Below are 19,798 nucleotides of genomic sequence, written 5' to 3' on the forward strand. Positions count from 1 at the left end.
GTCTGGCCCTGCATCCTTGTGAATGTTGACCTGTTTAAAGGTCTTACTTACATCGGCTGCAGAGAGCGTGATCACACAGTCGTTCGGAACAGCTGGTGCTCTCATGCATGCTTCAGTGTTATTTGGCTCCCTGCGAGCATAGAAGTAGTTTAGCTCGTCTGATAGGCTTGTGTCACTGCTGTGCTTCCCTTTGTAGTAGGTAATGGTTTGCAAGCCCTGCCACATCCGAAGAGCGTCAGAGCCGGTGTAGTACGATTCGATCTTAGTCCTGTATTGACACTTTGCCTGTTTGATAGTTCGTCAGAGGGCATTGCAGGATTTCTTATAAACTTCCAGGTTAGAGTCCTGCTCCTTGAAAGTGGCAGCTCTAGCCTTTAGCTCAGTGCGGATGTTGCCTGTAATCCATGGCTTTTGGTTGGGGTATGTACGTTTGGTCATTGTGGGGACGACGTCATTGATGCCCTTATTGATGAAGCCAATGACTGATGTGGTGTACTCCTCAATGCCATAGGAAGAATCCCAGAACATATTCCAGTCTGTGCTAGCAAAACAGTCCTGTAGTTAAGCATCTGCTTCATCTGACCACTTATTTATTGACCGAGTCAATGGTGCTTCCTGCATTAATTTTTGCTCGTAAGCAGGAATAAGGAGGATAGAATTATGATCAAATTTGCCAAATGGAGGGTGAGGGAGAGCTTTGTATGTGTCTCTATGTGTGGCGTAAAGGTGGTCTAGAGTTTCTTTCCCTCTTGATGCACATTTACCATGCTGATAGAAATGTGGTATAACAGATTTAAGTTTCCTTGTATTAAAGTCCACGGCCACTAGGAGCGCCGCCTCTGGATGAGCGTTTTCCTTTTTGCCTATGGCGGTATACAGCTCCTTGAGTTTGGTCTTAGTGCCAGCATCGGTCTGTGGTATGTAGACAGCTACGAAAAATACAGATGAAAACTCTCGGTAGATAGTGTGGTCTACAGCTTGTCATGAGATACTCTTACCTCAGGCGAGCAAATCCTCGATACTTCCTTAGATATCATGCACCAGCTGTTTTTTTTACATATATGAATAGTCCGCCACCCCTTGTCTTACCAGATGCAGCTGTTCTATTATGCCGATACAGCGTACAACCAGCCAGCTGTATGTTGATAATTTTGTCATTCAGCCACGACTCTGTGAACCATAACATATTACAGTTTTTAATGTTCCGTTGGTAGTTTAATCTTCCTCATAGGTCGTCGATTTTATTTTCCAATGATTGCACATTAGCTAGTAGAACGGAAGGCACGGGGGGGTTATTCGATTGCCTATGAATTCTCAGAAGGCAGTTCGACCTCTGTCCTCCGTTTCTCTGTCGTCTCTTCACACAAATTACGGGGATTTCGGCCTGTTCCCGGGAAAGCAGTATGTCGTTCACGTCGAGCTCGTCAGACTCGTTAAAAGGGAAAAAAAGCTTCTGCCAGTTTGTGGTGAGTAATCGCTGTTCTGATGTCCAGAAGTTATTTTCGGTCGGTAGCAGCACCATTGTGTACAAAATAAGTTTAAGAAAAGTTACAAACAACGCAAAAAAACAAACATAAAAACACAATCGGTTAGGAGCATGTAAAATGTCAGCCATCTCCTTCGGGGCCGTCTTCTCTCGTTGAGTTAAACCAGGGAAGAAGAGTAGCCAGCAGTTAAAGCTTAACTGTTCTGCGTTGGTAGGCCTTCTCTGTCTAGGGTGGAAAGGTAGATCTAACTTTTGAAAGTACCATGCTCAGATTCCTAATGATGTCTCAGATTGTATTATTTGCAAACAGGGACAGTTTCATTGCAAACAAGACACACTGATTTGCTGTTGGAGAAATATGATAAGATGAACACATATACAGTGGGGCAAAAAAGTATTTAGTCAGCCACCAATTGTGCAAGTTCTCCCACTTAAAAAGATGAGAGAGGCCTGTAATTTTCATCATAGGTACACTTCAACTATGACAGACAAAATTAGAAAAAAAATCCAGAAAATCACATTTTAGGATTTTTTATGAATTTATTTGCAAATTATGTTTTATACTGAGCAAAAATACAAACGCAACATGCAACAATTTGACTGAGTTACAGTTCAAGGAAATCAGTCAATTGAAATAAATTCATTAGGCCCTAATCTATGAATTTCACTTGACTGAACAGGGGCACAGCCATGGGTGAGCCTGGGAGGGCATAGGTCCACCCACTGGGGAGTCAGGCCCAGCCAATCAGAATTTGTTTCCCCCCACAAAAGCACTTTATTACAGACAGAACATACTCATCAGTTTCATCAGCTGTCTGGGTGGCTGGTCAAAGACAATCCCACAGTTGAAGAAGACAGATGTGGATGTCCTGGGCTGGCGTGGTTACACGTGGTCTGCAGTTGTGAGGACGGTTGGACGTACTGCCAAATTCTCTAAAACGACGGAGGCGGCTTATGGTAGAGAAATTAACATTAAATTATCTGGCAACAGCTCTGGTGGGCATTCCTGCAGTCAGTATCTCAATTGCATGCTCCCTCAAAACTTGAGACATCTATGGAATTGTGTTGTGTGACAAAACCACACATTTTAGAGTGGCCTTTTATTATCCCCAGCACAAAGTGCACTTGTGTAATGATGCTGTTTAATCATCTTCGTGATATGCCACACCTGCCAGGTGGATGGATTATCTTGGCAAAGGAGAAATGTTCACTAACAGGATGTAAACAAATTTGTGCACAGAATTTGAGAGAAATAAGCTTTTTGTGCATATGAAAAAATGCAGGTATTTTTTTATTTAAGCTCATGAAACATGGGACCAACACTTTAAATGTTACGTTTATATTTTTGTTCAGTATATTTTGTGTATAGGGAAGGGTTACTTTTCTTTTAAGTGTCCAGGGAGGGTTTAAGTCAAATATATTTTGGTTAAGGGAGGCCCATCCATTTTCATTTCAGTGAGGTCTTATTAAATAATGTTCACTACCTAATGTGAATTCAAAATGAAATCAACAAAACATTTCACAGTGTCATTGGTTTTAGTTTAAAAGTTGGGTGGAAAAATATAAAATTCCCACCTCTTGAAGCTAGGGGGCACTATTTTTATGTTTGGAAAAATAACATCCCAAAGTAAACGGCCTATTTCTCAGGACCAGATGCTAGAATATGCGTATAATTGACAGATTAGGATAGAAAACACTCTAAAGTTTCCAAAACTGTCAAAATATTGTCTGTGAGTATAACAGAACTGATATTGCAGGCGAAACCCTGAGGAAAATCCAATCAGGAAGTGCCTCTTATTTTGAAACCCTTCTGTTCCTATGCATGCCTATCCTCCATTTAAAGGGATATCAACCAGATTAATTTTTCTCTGGCTTCCCTAAGGTGTCAACAGTCTTTAGACAGTTTCGGGCTTTTATTTTGAAAAATGAGCGTGAAAGATCACATTGCGTAAGTGGATAGGTGGGGGCTCTCAGAGTGAGTTTTTGCGCTACAGAGTAAAGCCGCCATTGTTCCTCCCGCTGTTATTGAAAAACCTACACACTCGGTTGATTTATTAACGAATATATATTTTTTTAACTACCTGAGGAATGATTATAAAAAACATTTGACATGTTTCTGTGGACATTATGAAGACTATTTGGAACTTCCGTTTGCGTTGTCGTGACCGCTCTTTCCTGTGGATTTCTGAACATAACGCGACAAACAAACAGAGGTATTTTGGGTATAAAAATAATCTTTATTGAACAAAAATAACATTTGTTGTGTAACTGGGAGTCTCGTGAGTGAAAACATCCAAAGATCATCAAAGGTAAACGGTTAATTTGATTGGTTTTCTGATTTTCGTGACAAAGCTCCCTGATGCTAAGTGTACATAATGCTATGCTAGGCTATCAATAGACTTACACAAACGCTTGGATTGCTTTCGCTGTAAAGCATAATTTCAAAATCTGAGACGACAGGTGGATTAACAAAAGGCTAAGCTGTGTTTTGCAATATTGCACTTGTGATTGAATGAATATGAATTTTTTTTGTAATATTATTTGACTTTTGCGCAATGCTATTCAGCGGTTGCTGCCGAAAATGATCCCCCGACAGGGATAGGTAGCGTCAAGAAGTATTAAGTTGCCGACTATTTGCAAATCCAAACAGTTTTCCATGTTGATTCAACATTATCAAATGTAATTTCTTTGTTTAAATGATGTGGAAACTAAGTCGATTCAACCAGTTTTTTCCCACACCATCACACAGTGATAAGTAGACATGCCAACCTCTTATTGAATGTAGGCTACATGTACAGCTGAAGTCGGTAGTTTACATACACTTAGGTTGGAGTCATTAAAACTCATTTTTCAACCACTCCACACATTTCTTGTGAACAAACTATAGTTTTGGCAAGTCGGTGAGGACATCTACTTTGTGCATGACGCAAGTCATTTTTCCAACAATTGTTTACAGACAGATTATTTCCCTTATAATTCACTGTATCACAATTCCAGTGGGTCAGAAGTTTACATACACTAAGTTGACTGTGCCTTTAAAAGGCTTGGAAAATTCCATGGCTTTAGAAACTTCTGAACATAATTTGAGTCAATTGGAGGTGTATCTGTGGATGTATTTCAAGGCCTACCTTCAAACTCAGTGCCTCTTTGCTTGACATCACGGGAAAATCAAAAGAAATCAGCCAAGACCTCAGAAAAAAATTTGTTGACCTCCACAAGTCTGCTTCATCCTTGGGAGCAATTTCCAAATGCCTGAAGGTACCACGTTCATCTGTACAAACAATAGTACGCAAGTATAAACACCATGGGACCATGCAGCCATCATACCGCTCAGGAAGGAGATGCGTTCTGTCTCCTAGAGATTAACGTACTTTGATGCTAAAAGTGCAAATCAATCCCAGAACCACAGCAAATGACCTTGTGAAGATGCTGGAGGAAACAGGTACAAAATATCTATATCCACAGTAAAACGAGTCCTATATCGACATAACCTGAAAGGCCGCTCAGCAAGGAAGAAGCCACTGCTTCAAAACCGCCATAAAAAAGCCAGTCTACAGTTTGCAACTGCACATGGGGACAAAGATCGCATTTTTTTTAAAAATGTCCTCTGGTCTGATGAAACTAAAATAGAACTGTTTGGCCATAATGACCATTGTTATGTTTGGAGGAAACAGGGGGAGGCTTGCAAGCCGAAGAACACCATCCCAACCGTGAAACACAGGGGTGGCTGCATCATGTTGTGGGGGTGCTTTACTGCAGGAGGGAGTGGTGCACTTCACAAAATAGATGGCATCATGAAGACGGAAAATTATGTGGATATATTGAAGTTGTGGAAAAATGGCTTAAGGACAACAAAGTCAAATTATTGGAGTGGCCATCACAAAGCCCTGACCTCAATCCCATAGAAAATATGTGGGCAGAACTGAAAAAGTGTGTGCGAGCAAGGAGGCCTACAAACCTGACTCAGTTATATTAGCTCTGTCAGGAGGAATGGGCCAAAATTCACCCAACTTATTGTGGGAAGCTTGTGGAAGGCTACCCGAAACGTTTGACCCAAGTTAAACAATTTAAAGGCAATACTACCAAATACTAATTGAGCGTATGTAAACTTCTGACCCACTGGGAATGTGATGAAAGAAATAAAAGCTGAAATAAATCATTCTCTCTACTATTATTCTGACAGTTCACATTCTTAAAATAACTTGGTGATCCTAACTGACCTAAGAAAGGGAATTGTTACTAGGATTAAATGTCAGGAATTGTGAAAAACTGAGTTTAAATGTATTTGGCTAAGGTGTATGTAAACTTGCGACTTCAACTGTATCAGGGGTCTCTATATTGCGACCATTTTACTCGCTGTTTATGAGTTTGACAAGGCGGGCTTTAGTGTGTAATTAAGTGCTACAGTCCCTCAGTGACCCGCCACAGAAAAACAAGACCTCCCTTCAAGTCCTGTTGTCAGGAAGGACAAGTCAGATATGAAATCTGGGAGACAGCTGGGAGGAAACTCAAGATAAGTTACTGCTCTCTTCTTTAAATCCAAAAAAGAGCAAACAGATTTTTTACTTATGCTGTTAAAGCAGCATGTGTTCTATTTTCATTCCAAATTAAAAAATACACAGAGGTCAAATACACCAAACAGCTGTTTTGTCAGTTCTGATTGTAAGCATTGTATTTCCAAGCAGGGAGTGCTTGCATTGCTAAAGACAAATGGGTACAAGGTGTTTGATGACAACATATTATTGGTCTCTGCATTCTAAAATATGCCATTGAATGTACCATGATGTATTTAGGACATAAGCAGAGTTTTTATGACACATTTCAGGTGTACAGATCTCCTGCCGGATACGTTTCAGGGTTTAAACCTGAGTTGAGCCTTGGGTCACATTACCACTTCCACATTACTGGTTTTCAAAAAGTACCACAGAGAAGTGCCTCAGATCCATAAGCAACTTTGTGCTCAAGTATATTTTAAATTCCATCTGCTAAACAAAACCCATGTGTCACTGCCAGGCTACTCCTCTGTGTCTAGGTCTAATCTGGTAACACAGACTGCCTCAGTTTATTATCACATTTCCTGGACCCTTCAAACAACGTTAAACTTAAATGGAACTCGAGAAAAGCAGACACACTTGGAGAGCAAATGCCCCCTCAAGTTTACTCCAAACTGGCTGAGTTTTGTAGTAGTTTTGTGCACTGACACTCTGAAGCACCCCAGAACAGTTGTCTCTACATAAATTCCGCCACACTAAATGACACATTACAGAGCCTGTCATAAACTAAAGTGGTTACTAATGTGGTTACATAAAGTCTTCTCTAAAAGCTAACATTTAGTGACATGGACTCCATAATGGAATTGGAAATACACTGGGAAACATTATCAGTGAAGGGTTGTGGACGAGCTCTGAACTGACTAACCCAGAGAAACCAGGGTTGGCTGCCGAAAGCAGTTGGCTACTGAAACTGTGTTGTGATTTTCAATTAATCATTTGCATCTGAGAGACTGTGTGTGTGTGCGAGGCAAAATTCTGAAAAGAGGAAATGATTTTCCTCATCCTAATACGTTCTTTCCTTTGCTTCCTTTTTGTCATTATGCGTCTGTTTCACTCCAAGCATCATGGTATTTCTGCTCGTCTTTTTAAAATGACTTCACAAGGATGAGTGGGATGAATTAATGCATATTTTATTATAAGATATACGATTCCGGTTCTCCTTGGAAAATCAGCTGTACTGGAAGGATAAGAGGGTTCATTGTCCCACATTCATCAATGCGTCTTGCTAAATATCACTAAATGCTAAATGGAAAACACATGCTCACACAGATTTTAGGGACAGACTTCTATAGATAATGCAAACAAATTGCTGAGTGCAGTAATATTCTGGATTACTTCCATTATTTGATCATCAACACGTAGTCCCCCCCCCCCCCATCTCTGTCCTCTCTCTCATGATCCCCTTGAGACACACTTAAACAAAGAGGTCTGCCCCATGGGTGTCTGGTGGATGAATAAATGCCCTGAAACTCATAGAACGTCCGTCCAGCCAGTCCTTCAATAATTACCCTATGAGCCTCCTGAGGGTATAGGAACACAGAAAACAAAGTTGTTTAGCCTAATTTTGCCCTTTGTCATCGCAATGCTCATTGCCCTCTGCCTCAGCACGTGTGCTAGTCAAGTAGCCATAGGGCAACCTTAACACTTAACCACCATGGTGTGGCTGTTTTTACTTTCTGCTCATTGTTGCATGGCATGCAAGTGCAATCCATGATGCAATTACCCTTGAATCAGGGTGGGTGGATCCTCTACAAAAGCTCTTTCCAGTGTTTAAGGATTTTTATTGCACTATTCCACTATTCCAGAGTTGAGGTGCTTTCTTAACAGCAAATATCATATATCATATCATATATCATATATCAATATCATGGCCTAGAAGGATAAAAGTTATTTTGAACAAGCAAAGCTATTGCAGACATTGAACTATGGAACACTTTGGCCCATTTGCATCTGACCATGGTGGATGTCAAATGTTTTTCTTTCCTTAGGAAAATCGATTCACTATGCTGACACAAAGTGGTCACTTTGAGACAACCCATTCTACAGATAACAGAAATGAATGTACTATAAGCAGCATTTCCTGTAACAGACCAATTCCATATCTGACACCAAAGAAACTGATGGAACATCTCATAAATTGACACCCTATCCCCAAACATTCGGTCACTAAGCTATATCAGATGCTAAGTTTCCCTCAGTCACATTCCAATGAAGGTACCTTCACACCATTAATCCTAAGGGGCCACCCACTAAACACCATAACACAAATCATTTTGTCAATGGTAAGGACAGTACGAAAGTGAAGGAGGACAAATACAGAAACAGACGCTTTTCCTCAAAGAGCCAGTGTAAACATGAATATTTATGTACATATGCACAGCCTTTATGCCTATCTGTCATTTTGCCAAAGCTGCCATTACATACTCATCCGGGAATCATTTTAATTAGGTGAGGCACATGTGAAAGTTTGGGATGAGAGCTGCTGGTGGCAGGAATTTGGCATGGTGCCAGAAAAAGCATCATGTGTTTCACCAATTGGCTTCTCGTATTCACCTGTCTCTGCTTAGGCCCTGCACCAAGAGTCAATCTGCCAAGGGTTTAAAATGGAGCCAGCTAGCGTCTAAGAAGCAAGGTAGCATGGTTAGTGTCATAGCTTCTTTCCACTGGAGTTCTTGACAACTCAAAGTACCCTTGCTGAATAGAGTTCTTAGTTTGGTTTGGCTGGCAATATCGAAAACCATGCAAAAACTGGGCCAGCTCTTTGAGTTCCGCTGGTTTCCTAATGTTTATTTGAAAAACTGCCTCCGGAGAGCAGGACTGAGGAAAACCACTGCCGGGGCTATATTCAGATAAAGAATATTCATGAAGTTCAAACCTGCAATGAGCCCATTGTGCAAAAAAGCAGCTAATTTGCACACAAAAGCTCTTTCTTTCAGGGGTTTTTTTTTATTGTTGCAATTTGAGCCAAGAAATTTGGTAAAAAGACACAAAAAACATACTCCTCACAAATTTGTCTTGGAGACTTTCTGCGAATCTGATAGCATATTCCAAATTGAAAGTAAGTCATTGGTTAAACTGGTATCTTGACATAACCCCAAGAACAAAAGGAGTTAGCAAAGACTCATTCTTCAAGACAAGGATATGGTTTAAGGGTATGTTCAGAGAGAGCATTCAGAGAAGAAGGTTGGGAGTTGCATTGTTCTATGACGAAACATTATCATATCTATTACAATAGAGTCCAGACCAAAGAGGAAAGTAGAACCTCTATCTTATGACACATTGCCTTGGTCGAATTTCACAAACCCTCAAGAGTGTGTCCCTTGAGCATTAAGGACAATAGGTGAAGCTAAGTCAAGCTCACATTCCAGCACCCTCACAGCATACTTAAAGCTTTAAGCCCATGTGACTGTGAGTAGTGTTTTACCTATCAAACTAGGCAGTATTACTGCATGCCCCCAGCACTTACATTAAATGTACTCTGGGGAGACAATGCTTACATAGAACATTGGAGTCACACATTTAAGGTTTTATGAATATTTGATTATTATTTTGCAATATTTGTCAATATCCAGGCTGTATCACAACCGGAGTCCCAAAGGGCGGCACACAATTGGCCCAGTGTCATCCGGGTCTGGCCGGTGTAGGCCGTCATTGTAAATAAGAATGTGTTCTTAACTGACTTGCTTAGTTAAATAAAGGTTATATTTCAACAACAAAAAATTATAATATTTTTTTTTATTAAATGGTTTAACATACAGTAACAGAAGCTGAGGGAAGTCAGTTGTGGACAAAACAAAATAACTACTGGGACTGTTCTGAAAACAACTCCTACCTATATATCTTCTATCTTCAGTCACCAGTGACTAAAATGTTTTTGGTATAAATAGGGGAGTTTTAAACTGACTAAGACAATTATTAGAAAAAAATGTATCTATCCAAACTGTTTGGAAAGGTGCACGACACCAAGTTACTCTAGACTGCCTATGTCTGTCACGCAGACTACGCTCTTAACTTCTGATCAATCGATCTGGAGATGATATCAGCCTTCTCTCTGCTGCCTATTCACAGTACAAACGAAGGGAGTAATAATCCCAGGCCAAGACGAACACAAAGTGCCACGTAGAAAACAAATGTCCTTGAATACACTCAATAAATGAAAGGAATTTAAATTACAATTCATATCAACAATGAATCTCTCTTTGACATGACTGCACATTGCCCCACACCTCCACCCTGTCTGTCCCTTTATCTAAAAACCACTTGTGCTATTATTCTGCTTTGGGTATTTCTATGTTAATCAATACTGTTTACTACAGCAACAGAAACACAGAGGCCTGGCAGCCTCGGGCTCAATCCACCAGGGATACCAGCCAAACAAAGACAAGGGGGGTAGAAAGTGGGAACAAGGGGAGGGGGGTTAGGCATGAGAGATGTGTGGGAGGACATGTTTTTGACTGCAGAGGATAGGGGGTGGAGGAGTTGAGGGGGAGGTCCACTGTGGTGTATGTTTTCTGTGTAACCTGAGCAGCGTAGTACCCCCCTCCCCTGCCAATTCCCCCTCCAAAATCTGCATTGTCTGTGAATTGGGTGCCAGGTGTGTGCAGCTGCTGGTTGTTGAACTGTGTTTGAGAGACTTGGGGCAAAAGAAGAACAATGGGGGGCTTTTCAGCAAGATCTCTGAGTCCCTTTGGAATCATTGGGATCTCTGCCAGGGCCGAGATCCTGGCCCAAGAGAGTTGCCCAAGAGAGTGCCATGTGTCCCACAGATGGGCACTCCAATATGAGGGGACATACTGTACAGACGAGATGGCTAATATTGCCCAAAGAGAGCTCAGGCACTAGCTTTAATGGCTATAATGGCATAAAAATGAGGCGACCCAGACTAATGCCTACCATCGATGTACTGTTATACACATTTACAATGCTAATAGACCGTTAATACCAATGTAATTAACACAGCTGTGCGCTTCTCAGGGCTCTGCCCTGAGAAAACCACAAGCAAAGAACAGTCACAGTGTAACCTACTAAGACATTTGTCAACTATATAAAGACATGTTTGCAAACAGCTGGACGCAAAGCTTTTGGTATACAAACTTCCTTTCCTACCACCAACAAGGTGTGAAAGTCCTAAGCACTTGCACCCTACTGCTTTTTTCCTGAAATGAACAGGAAAATAAATGTTTTTGCAAGAGCAGTATGTATTATGTGGTTTTTCTACAGAGTGCTAGATTTGCCCTGAAAGAGTGACTGCCCTGGTATCTGTCAATGATAAATTCTTCACCCCCTGGATGCACTTGGATGATTGTTATTCACTCTCACGCCCAATTATCAAAGTTGATCTCCCCGTCTGACTTTGATAAACAACCAGTATTTTTCAAGGCGCTAGATACTCCAAGGCTAAAACTTCCGGTGTAACATCTGGCCATGATTGGGTGTCCCATAGGGCGGTGCACAATTGGCCCAGCGTTGTCCGGGTTTGGCCGTCAATGTAAATAAGAATTTGTTCTTAACTGACTTGCCTAGTTAAATAAAGGTTAAATAAAATTTTAAAAATTCAATTCTCATGAAAGAGGTGCCCTGAATAAAACAGTGCAATCTCAAGCAGTTTCTTGTCGGTTTTATAGCACGAATGCGATATGTCAATGCTGAGGAAATTTCCTCCAAGAGGGCAGGGATAAATCTAACCACTTCATAAAGAGCAGCTGAAATCCCACACTAAAATCAATAAGGCACATTCTGGAGATACTGTATGCATGGATAAGCCCTCAGCTCAGGCCGGGGTGCCCTGACTGCTGGATGCCTCTTTGATATACTGTCTGTGCCTGGTTAATTTTTTTATAGTGTGGCAAAGACGTTCAACCAAAATCTAAAGCTATGGGTATGTAACCACAATCATTTGTGGGTGGGCTTACAACGAAAGTATCATGCTTCTAAAGTGCAAGAGGTCCAATAGAGAAGGTAAAACCAAACAAACCAAGACTATCTTGTCTTCAGATCAGCACACAGCCTCTAGACCCCTGTCTACAGGTCTAGATGGATTTGGGATTAGGATGACCCCCCTTCTATAATCAAAGCCCAGGTGGAGCAACATGGGGCCCTTAGAAGCTCCTACTCATTGTTTTGGTCCACACTTCAGCGGGCAACTTCAAATGGTGCAGGGGGGTGGACCGATTTGGGGTTTCCCTCAGTCTCCGTACTCCTGTCTCACCTCATCATTGCTCAGGGGGCTTATCACAGCAAGGTTCAGGGCCTAACTCCATGGCTCCTTGGCCTTGATGAATGAGCCTCCAGAATGAGAGGTGTCATGGTCGTCTCAGCTCCTGAATGCAGCTGTCAGGGCTGTAGACGTCCGAGGTCAATCAGAATAAAAGATCCGGAAGTTTCTATTAATGGTTTGGTAAAGTCCCAGCACCAAGCAAAAAGTAATTGGCAATGTAAACTGCGATGCTTGGCCAAAAAAGTCTGCTGAGATGTGCTGCAAGTAGATTAGTGCAGAGTGCACCAACAAAAATACTTTAAGCTTTGAGACATTCTATTATCTACTCGATATCAAATAGGCCTATCAGTTCAAGAGCATATTCGCGACTAATACCATTTTTGGTGTACATTTTTGTCAGTATTTCCATCAGTATCAGTACTATTTCAAGGCCCTGTTTTAAGCCCATGGATTCAGACAGCACCCTCTCTCTAATGAACACAAAGAGTCAGTATATTTGAATATTTGCCTGCCGTGGCTAGCTGTCACTCAGGCTAAAGCAGTAATGCTGTGTGGACTAGGCCCACAGCAGCACACATCCCAGCTGCCTCTGTACAGCACACGGCAAATCCACCAAATTTCCACAGCTGCCCATTTCTGTAACGGGAGAGACATGAAAAAAAGATAGGTAAAGTCAAGAAAGATGCCTATTGGCATTGTATGTTCTCATGGCATTGAGAAGTGTCTGACTGCTAGAGCTAGAAGACCATTGTTCAGCTAAACTTCTGTTCTTTCACTCTTGGCCTCAAAAAAGAAGACTTAATTTTATAGATTATGCTTCTCCTCTGTAGGAAAGTGTAACCGATGTGAAATGTGAAATGGCTAGCTAGTTAGCAGTGGTGCGCGCTAATAACATTTAAATCAGTGATGTCACTCGCTCTGAGACCTGAAGTAGTTGTTCCCCTTGCTCTGCAAGGGCCGTGGCGTTTATGGCGCGATGGGTAACGATGCTTCGTGGGTGTCAGTTGTCTGTGTATGCAGAGGGTCCCTGGTTTGAGCCCGGGGCAAGGAGACAGACAAAAGCTAAACTGTTACATTGATGCTGTTGACCCGGATCACTGGGTGCTGCAGAAAAGGAGGAGGTCAAAAGGGGGGTGAGTGTAACCATGTGAAATGGCTAGCTAGTTAGCGGTGGTGCACGCTAATAGCGTTTCAATCGGTTCTCCACTCATTACCAGTATTAACTGCACCTGTTTGAACTCGTTACCTGTATAAAAGACACCTGTCCACACACTCAATCAAACAGACTCCAACCTCTCCACAATGGCCAAGACCAGAGAGCTGTGTAAGGACATCAGGGATACACTATTCCCAGTTAAGAAGTTTTAGGTAGTAGTTATTATAGGACTATTTCTATCTATACCGTTTGTATTTCATATACCTTTGACTATTGGATGTTCTTATAGGCACTATAGTATTGCCAGCCTAATCTCGGGAGTTGATAGGCTTGTAGTCATAAACAGTGCAATGCTTGAAGCATTGCGAAGAGCTGCTGGCAAACGCAGGAAAGTGCTGTTTGAATGAATGCTTACGAGCCTGCTGCTGCCTACCACCGCTCAGTCAGACTGCTCTATCAAATATCAAATCATAGACTTAATTATAATATAATAAACACACAGAAATACGAGCCTTAGGTCATTAATATGGTCAAATCCGGAAACTATCATTTCGAAAACAAAATGTTAATTCTTTCAGTAAATTACGGAACCGTTCTGTATTTTATCTAACGGGTGGCATCCCTAAGTCTAAATATTGCTGTTACATTGCACAACCTTCAATGTAATGTAATAATTATGTGCAATTCTGGCAAATTAATTACGGTTTTGTTAGAAATAAATGGTCTTCACACAGTTCGCAACAAGCCAGGCGGACCAAACTGCTGCATATGAGTTCACAGTTGTCTTGAACGCACTGAAGTCAGAGATTTCCGAGTTTCCGGTTGTCTTGAACACGGCATTAGTCTCAGCAAAGGGAGGGAGAGAGCAGCAAACGGTCCGCCTCTCACGGTCCCTGCCTACTCTCTTTTTCCTTTCCTCCGAAGAGACTGACCTGATGGCGAAACTCTAGTCGCACCACATCTGTCTCAGGCACATATTCATGTTGTTCCTATGACTAGAGAAAATGAAATATCGATATTAAAATAGACATGACAATGCGAGCTGCTAATTATAATAAAAACGCAGGGCTATCGATACACTTGGCTACTCATTCATTGCAGCTGCAGCGCAAGTGGAAGTAGAGAGAAGCAAGTTTTATGTTTTGTAATAGTGTTGAATAAAAACAGTGTTACCAGTGCTGAATAAAACTTACGACATGAACTCACTCCTAAAAACTGCACCTCTTTGCTGTATTCTTTGACAGACTCTCTCTGGTCATGGATTTAAAAGTTATTAAACCTCACGTAGGCTAGTATCAAACTTTGTTGTGGCCGGGGTTGTGAAAACTGTGGAAGCTGCAGGTGGGCATGGTAATTTGAACTATCCGATTGGCCAGTGCAGCAGGCACACTCCATTTAGCCACAGATCTCCTGATCCACCGGGAAGGCGGAGTTTGTCTTTTCAGACAAATTAAATAGTTTAAAATGGGAACACTTTGCCTACCTGGTGCACAGGGCTTCTGAATGAAGTGTACCCACCGCCAACAGCGCAACACACAAAAAAGGTGTGCAACCCTTCATCGTTGGCTTTTCTACAAAAATGTTTGGTGATCGACTAGGAATGCCAGTTGGCATGACCAGCTAGCTGGTGACCATTGATTTAGACCATCCAGAATGAATTATCCCGTTGCTGCCCCCTGTTGGATGTCTATGACATTACATCATATGGTGACTGAAGTGACGATTAACATTCAATTGCATTATGCTCCAATGCGCATGCTGAGTTCCCCCATCAGCAAGTGACATGTCGATATCTCAGCCAGGGGCTCTGGTTAATAACATTATATCTTATCTAGATGTACGTCAGAGAACCACTAGCAGCTGTGTATTACTATGCCATGAATGTTTACATTCATGATGAATAATGTGTAATCTGGGGAGCTGTTCAAATGGATTTTAGGGAGGGCTGAGGGCTCCTTTCCTCACTAAAAGAATGACTGCCAAAATGAAGAAAAGTTTTATTCCGTCTCAAAAAACTCTCTCACTCCCTCCCCCCTCTTTCTAGAAGAAGGAGATCATTGAAGATGTGAAGTGAACATCTTCCTCCACCAAAGAGCCTTTGAAAAGGTCCATTGAATTTCCTTCTGTTGTTTTAAAAGCGTCCTTTAAGATGCCTTCTTTAATTTCATTTTTTGGGTCATCTGAGTTCAGTCCCAAATACATACTTAAAGGACTATAATAATTCTAAGGTTTTAAACTGTAAGGAGAAGCAGTGCTCCATTGTTGACGAACCTAGCAGTGTGCAAAGAATGGTCTCTGAGGGGGAACAGCATCCCATTGTGCTTCCATCAGCAGAGGTCAGGGGCTGCTCCATCAAGCAGGAAGCAGGCTGCTTAATGAGTGGGCATAGGCCTACTGAAGCTCCTACGATGGGGGCCAGTAATGTACTTCCATATTCCAATGATGGCTTAATTTGAAGTTCATTATTTCCTTCATCTAAATTATTATTAGAATCTATTCGGAACTGGGACAATGCATCAATAATTATGGAGAGAAATGCAACCCAAAATGCAACCATACAAATAACGGCAGGTTATGTGTCATTCAAAGAAAGCCAGGCCTGTTTTCTCTGCTCAGTGAGCACTACCTTCTTGTTTTTAGTTTTTTGTTTTGATGATTTGGTTCTCTAAAACTTAATTAAAGAATCTCCTACCTTAGGAGCCTGATTATAGATTTTGTGTCAGTTACTGTTAGTCCTGAAATTACCTAATGTTTTGAGTTCCATTAAAAGGCAGGCACAAACTAGGCATGCATGTTCGATATCAATTCTGTTTAACCTGTATTTTTCAATATTCACACAGTAGGCCAATTTTGTTGAATTCCTTGTATTGAAATGCAGTTATCTTCTATTAAGAATTTGTAATACAAGTACCTTAATTAAGGAGCAAACCCTTTTTTTCAATATTCGCCAAAATGACATGCCCAAATCTAACTGCCTGAAGCAAGGATATGCATATTCTTGATACCACTTGAAAGGAAACACTTTGAAGTTTGTGGAAATGTGAAGTTAATGTAGGAGAATATGACACATTAGATCTGGTAAAAGATAATACAAAGAAAAAAGTGTTTTTTTTGTTTTATTTTGTTCCATCATCTTTGAAATGCAAGAGAAAGGTCAAAATGTATTATTCCAGCTTAGGCACAATTTCGATTTCGGCCACTAGATGGCACCAGTGTATGTGCAACGTTTTAGACTGATCCAATGAGCCATTGTATTTCTGTTCAAAGTGTTGTATCAAGTCTGCCCAAATGTGCCTAATTGGTTTATTGATACATTTTCAAGTTCATAACTGTGCACTCTCCTCAAACAATAACATGGTATTATTTCACTGTAATAGCTACTGTAAATTGGACAGTGTAGTTAGATAAAAAATGCCTAAATGAGGATGGGAATCCTACTCACAACTGTCCCTGTTTAGGTTCTCCAGAGGGGCCAAGGGTTTCTATCTTTAGTCAATAATCCAAAAACAAACTACTTTACCTCATCTCTCAGGGGGGCGAGGAGGATTAAGTGGAGGTGACCCAATTAAGACAAGGTTAAAAGAGGAAAAAACTGTGTTCGGAGGCTAAATTAAGGATAAGGCCAAAGCAGAGTGAGTGTTGTCCTGTTGTGAAGTGGTGGAGGGAGAGGGGGAGAATCAATCAAATGTATTTATAAAGCCCTTTTTACATCAGCCGATGTCACAAAGTGCTATACAGAAACCCAGCCTAAAACCCCAAACAGTAAGCAAAGCAGATGTAGAAGCACGAGAGGGAGGGCCACACCATACTCAGGTAGATTAATGAACAGGTGAGTGTCAGCGGAAGTGTTTCCCCTATTTGCATTTAGCAGCAGCACACCAGGATATGCATTTTGCAGCTGCACACCATGAGGATTTAGTGGATGGGGAGGAAAGGTTGTGGGGGTCTGGTGACCAGCAGGGTCAGACCATGAAAAGAGCACTCGCACAAACTGTTAAGGTGAGCTGCACTTAGTAAAAGCAACACTCAAACCCAACCCATCTTCGCTTAGAGCGTGCGTGTACACATACATACACTTGCATGCACAAATACAAACTCACTGTCCTGTAATTCCTTATGATTTTTTATCAAAGTAGGCAAAGTACACACAACACAGCTTATATATATATATATACATATTTAAGGCGCGTGGTTGCCCGAGAGATGAAAAACACAGATATGCCATTGATAGCTCTGGAAAAACAACTCCTAGTTAAACAATTTAAACCTCTTGATCGTTGGAGAGGGCTGTCTGACATTTAAAACCAGCAAATATCATGTGATAATATTGGTGAGCAAAATACGTTCATAATGCAAAAACACAACAAGGTGTAATACCCAGAATTCCACATTTAACACGTGCATGATGATTGACAACGTGATTTCATAGTCACACTGGCCATGGTGCCAATTTAGCAACGGCAATTAAAACCGTATAACTAAAGTAAAGGTTCAGTTAACTCTGGCTACGTCAAGTTTTTTCTAGTTTGGGAAAGGGACGCTTTTTCATTTCCCAAAAACATGCGACTCCAACGGTTTACATTACAACATTTGAATTTTGTACAGTTGCACTTGCTCCTAAAATAAGCAACAAAATCTTAACTCAAAGTGTGTAGCCTATTATTACTAAATAACTGTCCACAGCTTCGCAGAAGAGTAAAATATATGCTACTAGGTTTTAATGTGACTGCAACGAAATAAATTCAATTTACATTAAAAACAGCCAAATATCGAAAGCCAAGGTTAGGCTGCTACAGCATCCCTCACTCAGTCGAAGTGCATCCCATTCAAACGGTACCCCTTCTAAACATTCGTTAAATCCGCGAGAAAAGTTTCCCAAAATCTAAAACAACGAAAACATACGTTATTTGTCTTACTTACCATTCCATCTGAGGGAACAAACAAGAAGAAACACCAATATGAACGAGTTCTTTGGGAAAGCCATGCTGTTCCTCCCGTCTTATCCAGCCAGTCCTTTCAAAATGAAACGTAGTTAGTCAACTTGGTCCGCGCGCACAAAGAAAGAGCGAGTCAAGTCTGGACGGCTGTGAAGGAAAGGGAGGGAGGGAGTCGTGTTGCAGAAGGTTTGTCGTCTATTGTACTGTAGTACTTTGTACTTTGATTTCCAAATTCCATCCCCCCCTCCTCCTGTATTTAGTGGGTAACGGTAACACGATTGCTTTTCTTGCGAGAAAATGTATCTATAACAGTAGGGACGCTAAGCCTATCATCATTGCCTGGAATAACACCTCTTGGCCAAAATGGTATTCTCTCATTTGGCTATATTTACATTGGGGTGTATAAGTAACTAGGTGCTTTGATAAATGAGAAAATGTGATTTATTGTGCACATTAACCCTAAACCATTTCTATGATGATATACCTCATGAATAATAATCCAATCATGAAATGCAAGGACATAAAAGGATTGGAACAATCAATTCACATTCTATTCCATTAAAATAATCCTTTGTTCTCTCTATAGGTAGAAATACTGTACATTTGAAAAATATTGGAAGAAATACATTGTCCACCAATGGGTCCTTGTAAACATAGTAGTGACCCCAACTCTCCACCCTAGTAAAGGGGCTTCTCTGGGGCGGATCAGCTTGCAGGTCGTTAACAACCTCTGTTTTTTTCATCACTGGACTGTCACCTCAGCTAACAGCTGCAGCAGAAAGGGGCTCCAGAGTAAGGCTCCCACTCCAGCTGTCCTGCGGGGTTGGGTCCCCCTCTATAGATCACTACTAGCCTGGCCTGGGACACATTGCAGGGGAATATAGGGTTACAAATGGAGGGAAAATCAACCCATTGGGCAGAAATTAAGAACAGTCTTCAGTGGCGGTAATAGAGCTATGTTGAACAATAGATGTAACAGGACACAGTATGTTCTGTTTTTACTTTATTTGATGCTGTGCAGGATATCTTGTTCAGCAAGACATTTTCTAAATCATATTTATACTTTATTTATACTTCTCAGAAGGACTACGTCAGAAATAATGGTAAACAATTAGAGAACGTTTAGTTTTTACTCAAGATGTTCCATTTGCAAAATGGGCTCTAGAGGTACCGTCTACACTGACAAAGGTACTATCAGTGTAGGTAAGGTCACCTTCTACATCCATCACACACTCCGCATGCATCACACTGTGTGAGTGTGTTTGTTCACCTACAGATGCAAAAGCACTCATCACTGTACACAGCAGCAATTCACCCTGCAACCACCCCTGCCAAGTGCACCAAATCTTGGCCAGTGGATTTAGAAAGTGGGCAAAAAGGCAGAGTGAAGCACAGTCCCTTGAGGCCAAGGTACAGTCTACAGAGCAGAGAAGGCAAATCTGAAGCAAA

At 41.2% G+C, this 19,798-nt stretch overlaps 1 protein-coding gene across 4 annotated transcripts in view; it reads right to left on the reverse strand.

The window, feature by feature from the left end:
- Nucleotides 1-18,643, reverse strand: part of mcama (melanoma cell adhesion molecule a) — a 65,218-nt gene extending 46,575 nt beyond the window's left edge. For 2 of the 4 annotated variants that reach the window (XM_021623679.2, XM_021623680.2), the window contains exon 1: nucleotides 18,333-18,640. In XM_021623679.2, the coding sequence (XP_021479354.1) occupies nucleotides 18,333-18,396 (64 nt within the window). In that variant the 5' untranslated portion in view covers nucleotides 18,397-18,640. Of the gene's footprint in view, nucleotides 1-18,332 lie in introns of all 4 variants that reach the window. The other 2 variants (XM_036937509.1, XM_036937510.1) reach the window with 2 other exon arrangements.
- Nucleotides 18,644-19,798: the final 1,155 nt, after the last annotated feature.

This window comes from Oncorhynchus mykiss, chromosome 12 (assembly GCF_013265735.2).
Source record: "Oncorhynchus mykiss isolate Arlee chromosome 12, USDA_OmykA_1.1, whole genome shotgun sequence".
NCBI classification, from domain to species: domain Eukaryota; kingdom Metazoa; phylum Chordata; class Actinopteri; order Salmoniformes; family Salmonidae; genus Oncorhynchus; species Oncorhynchus mykiss.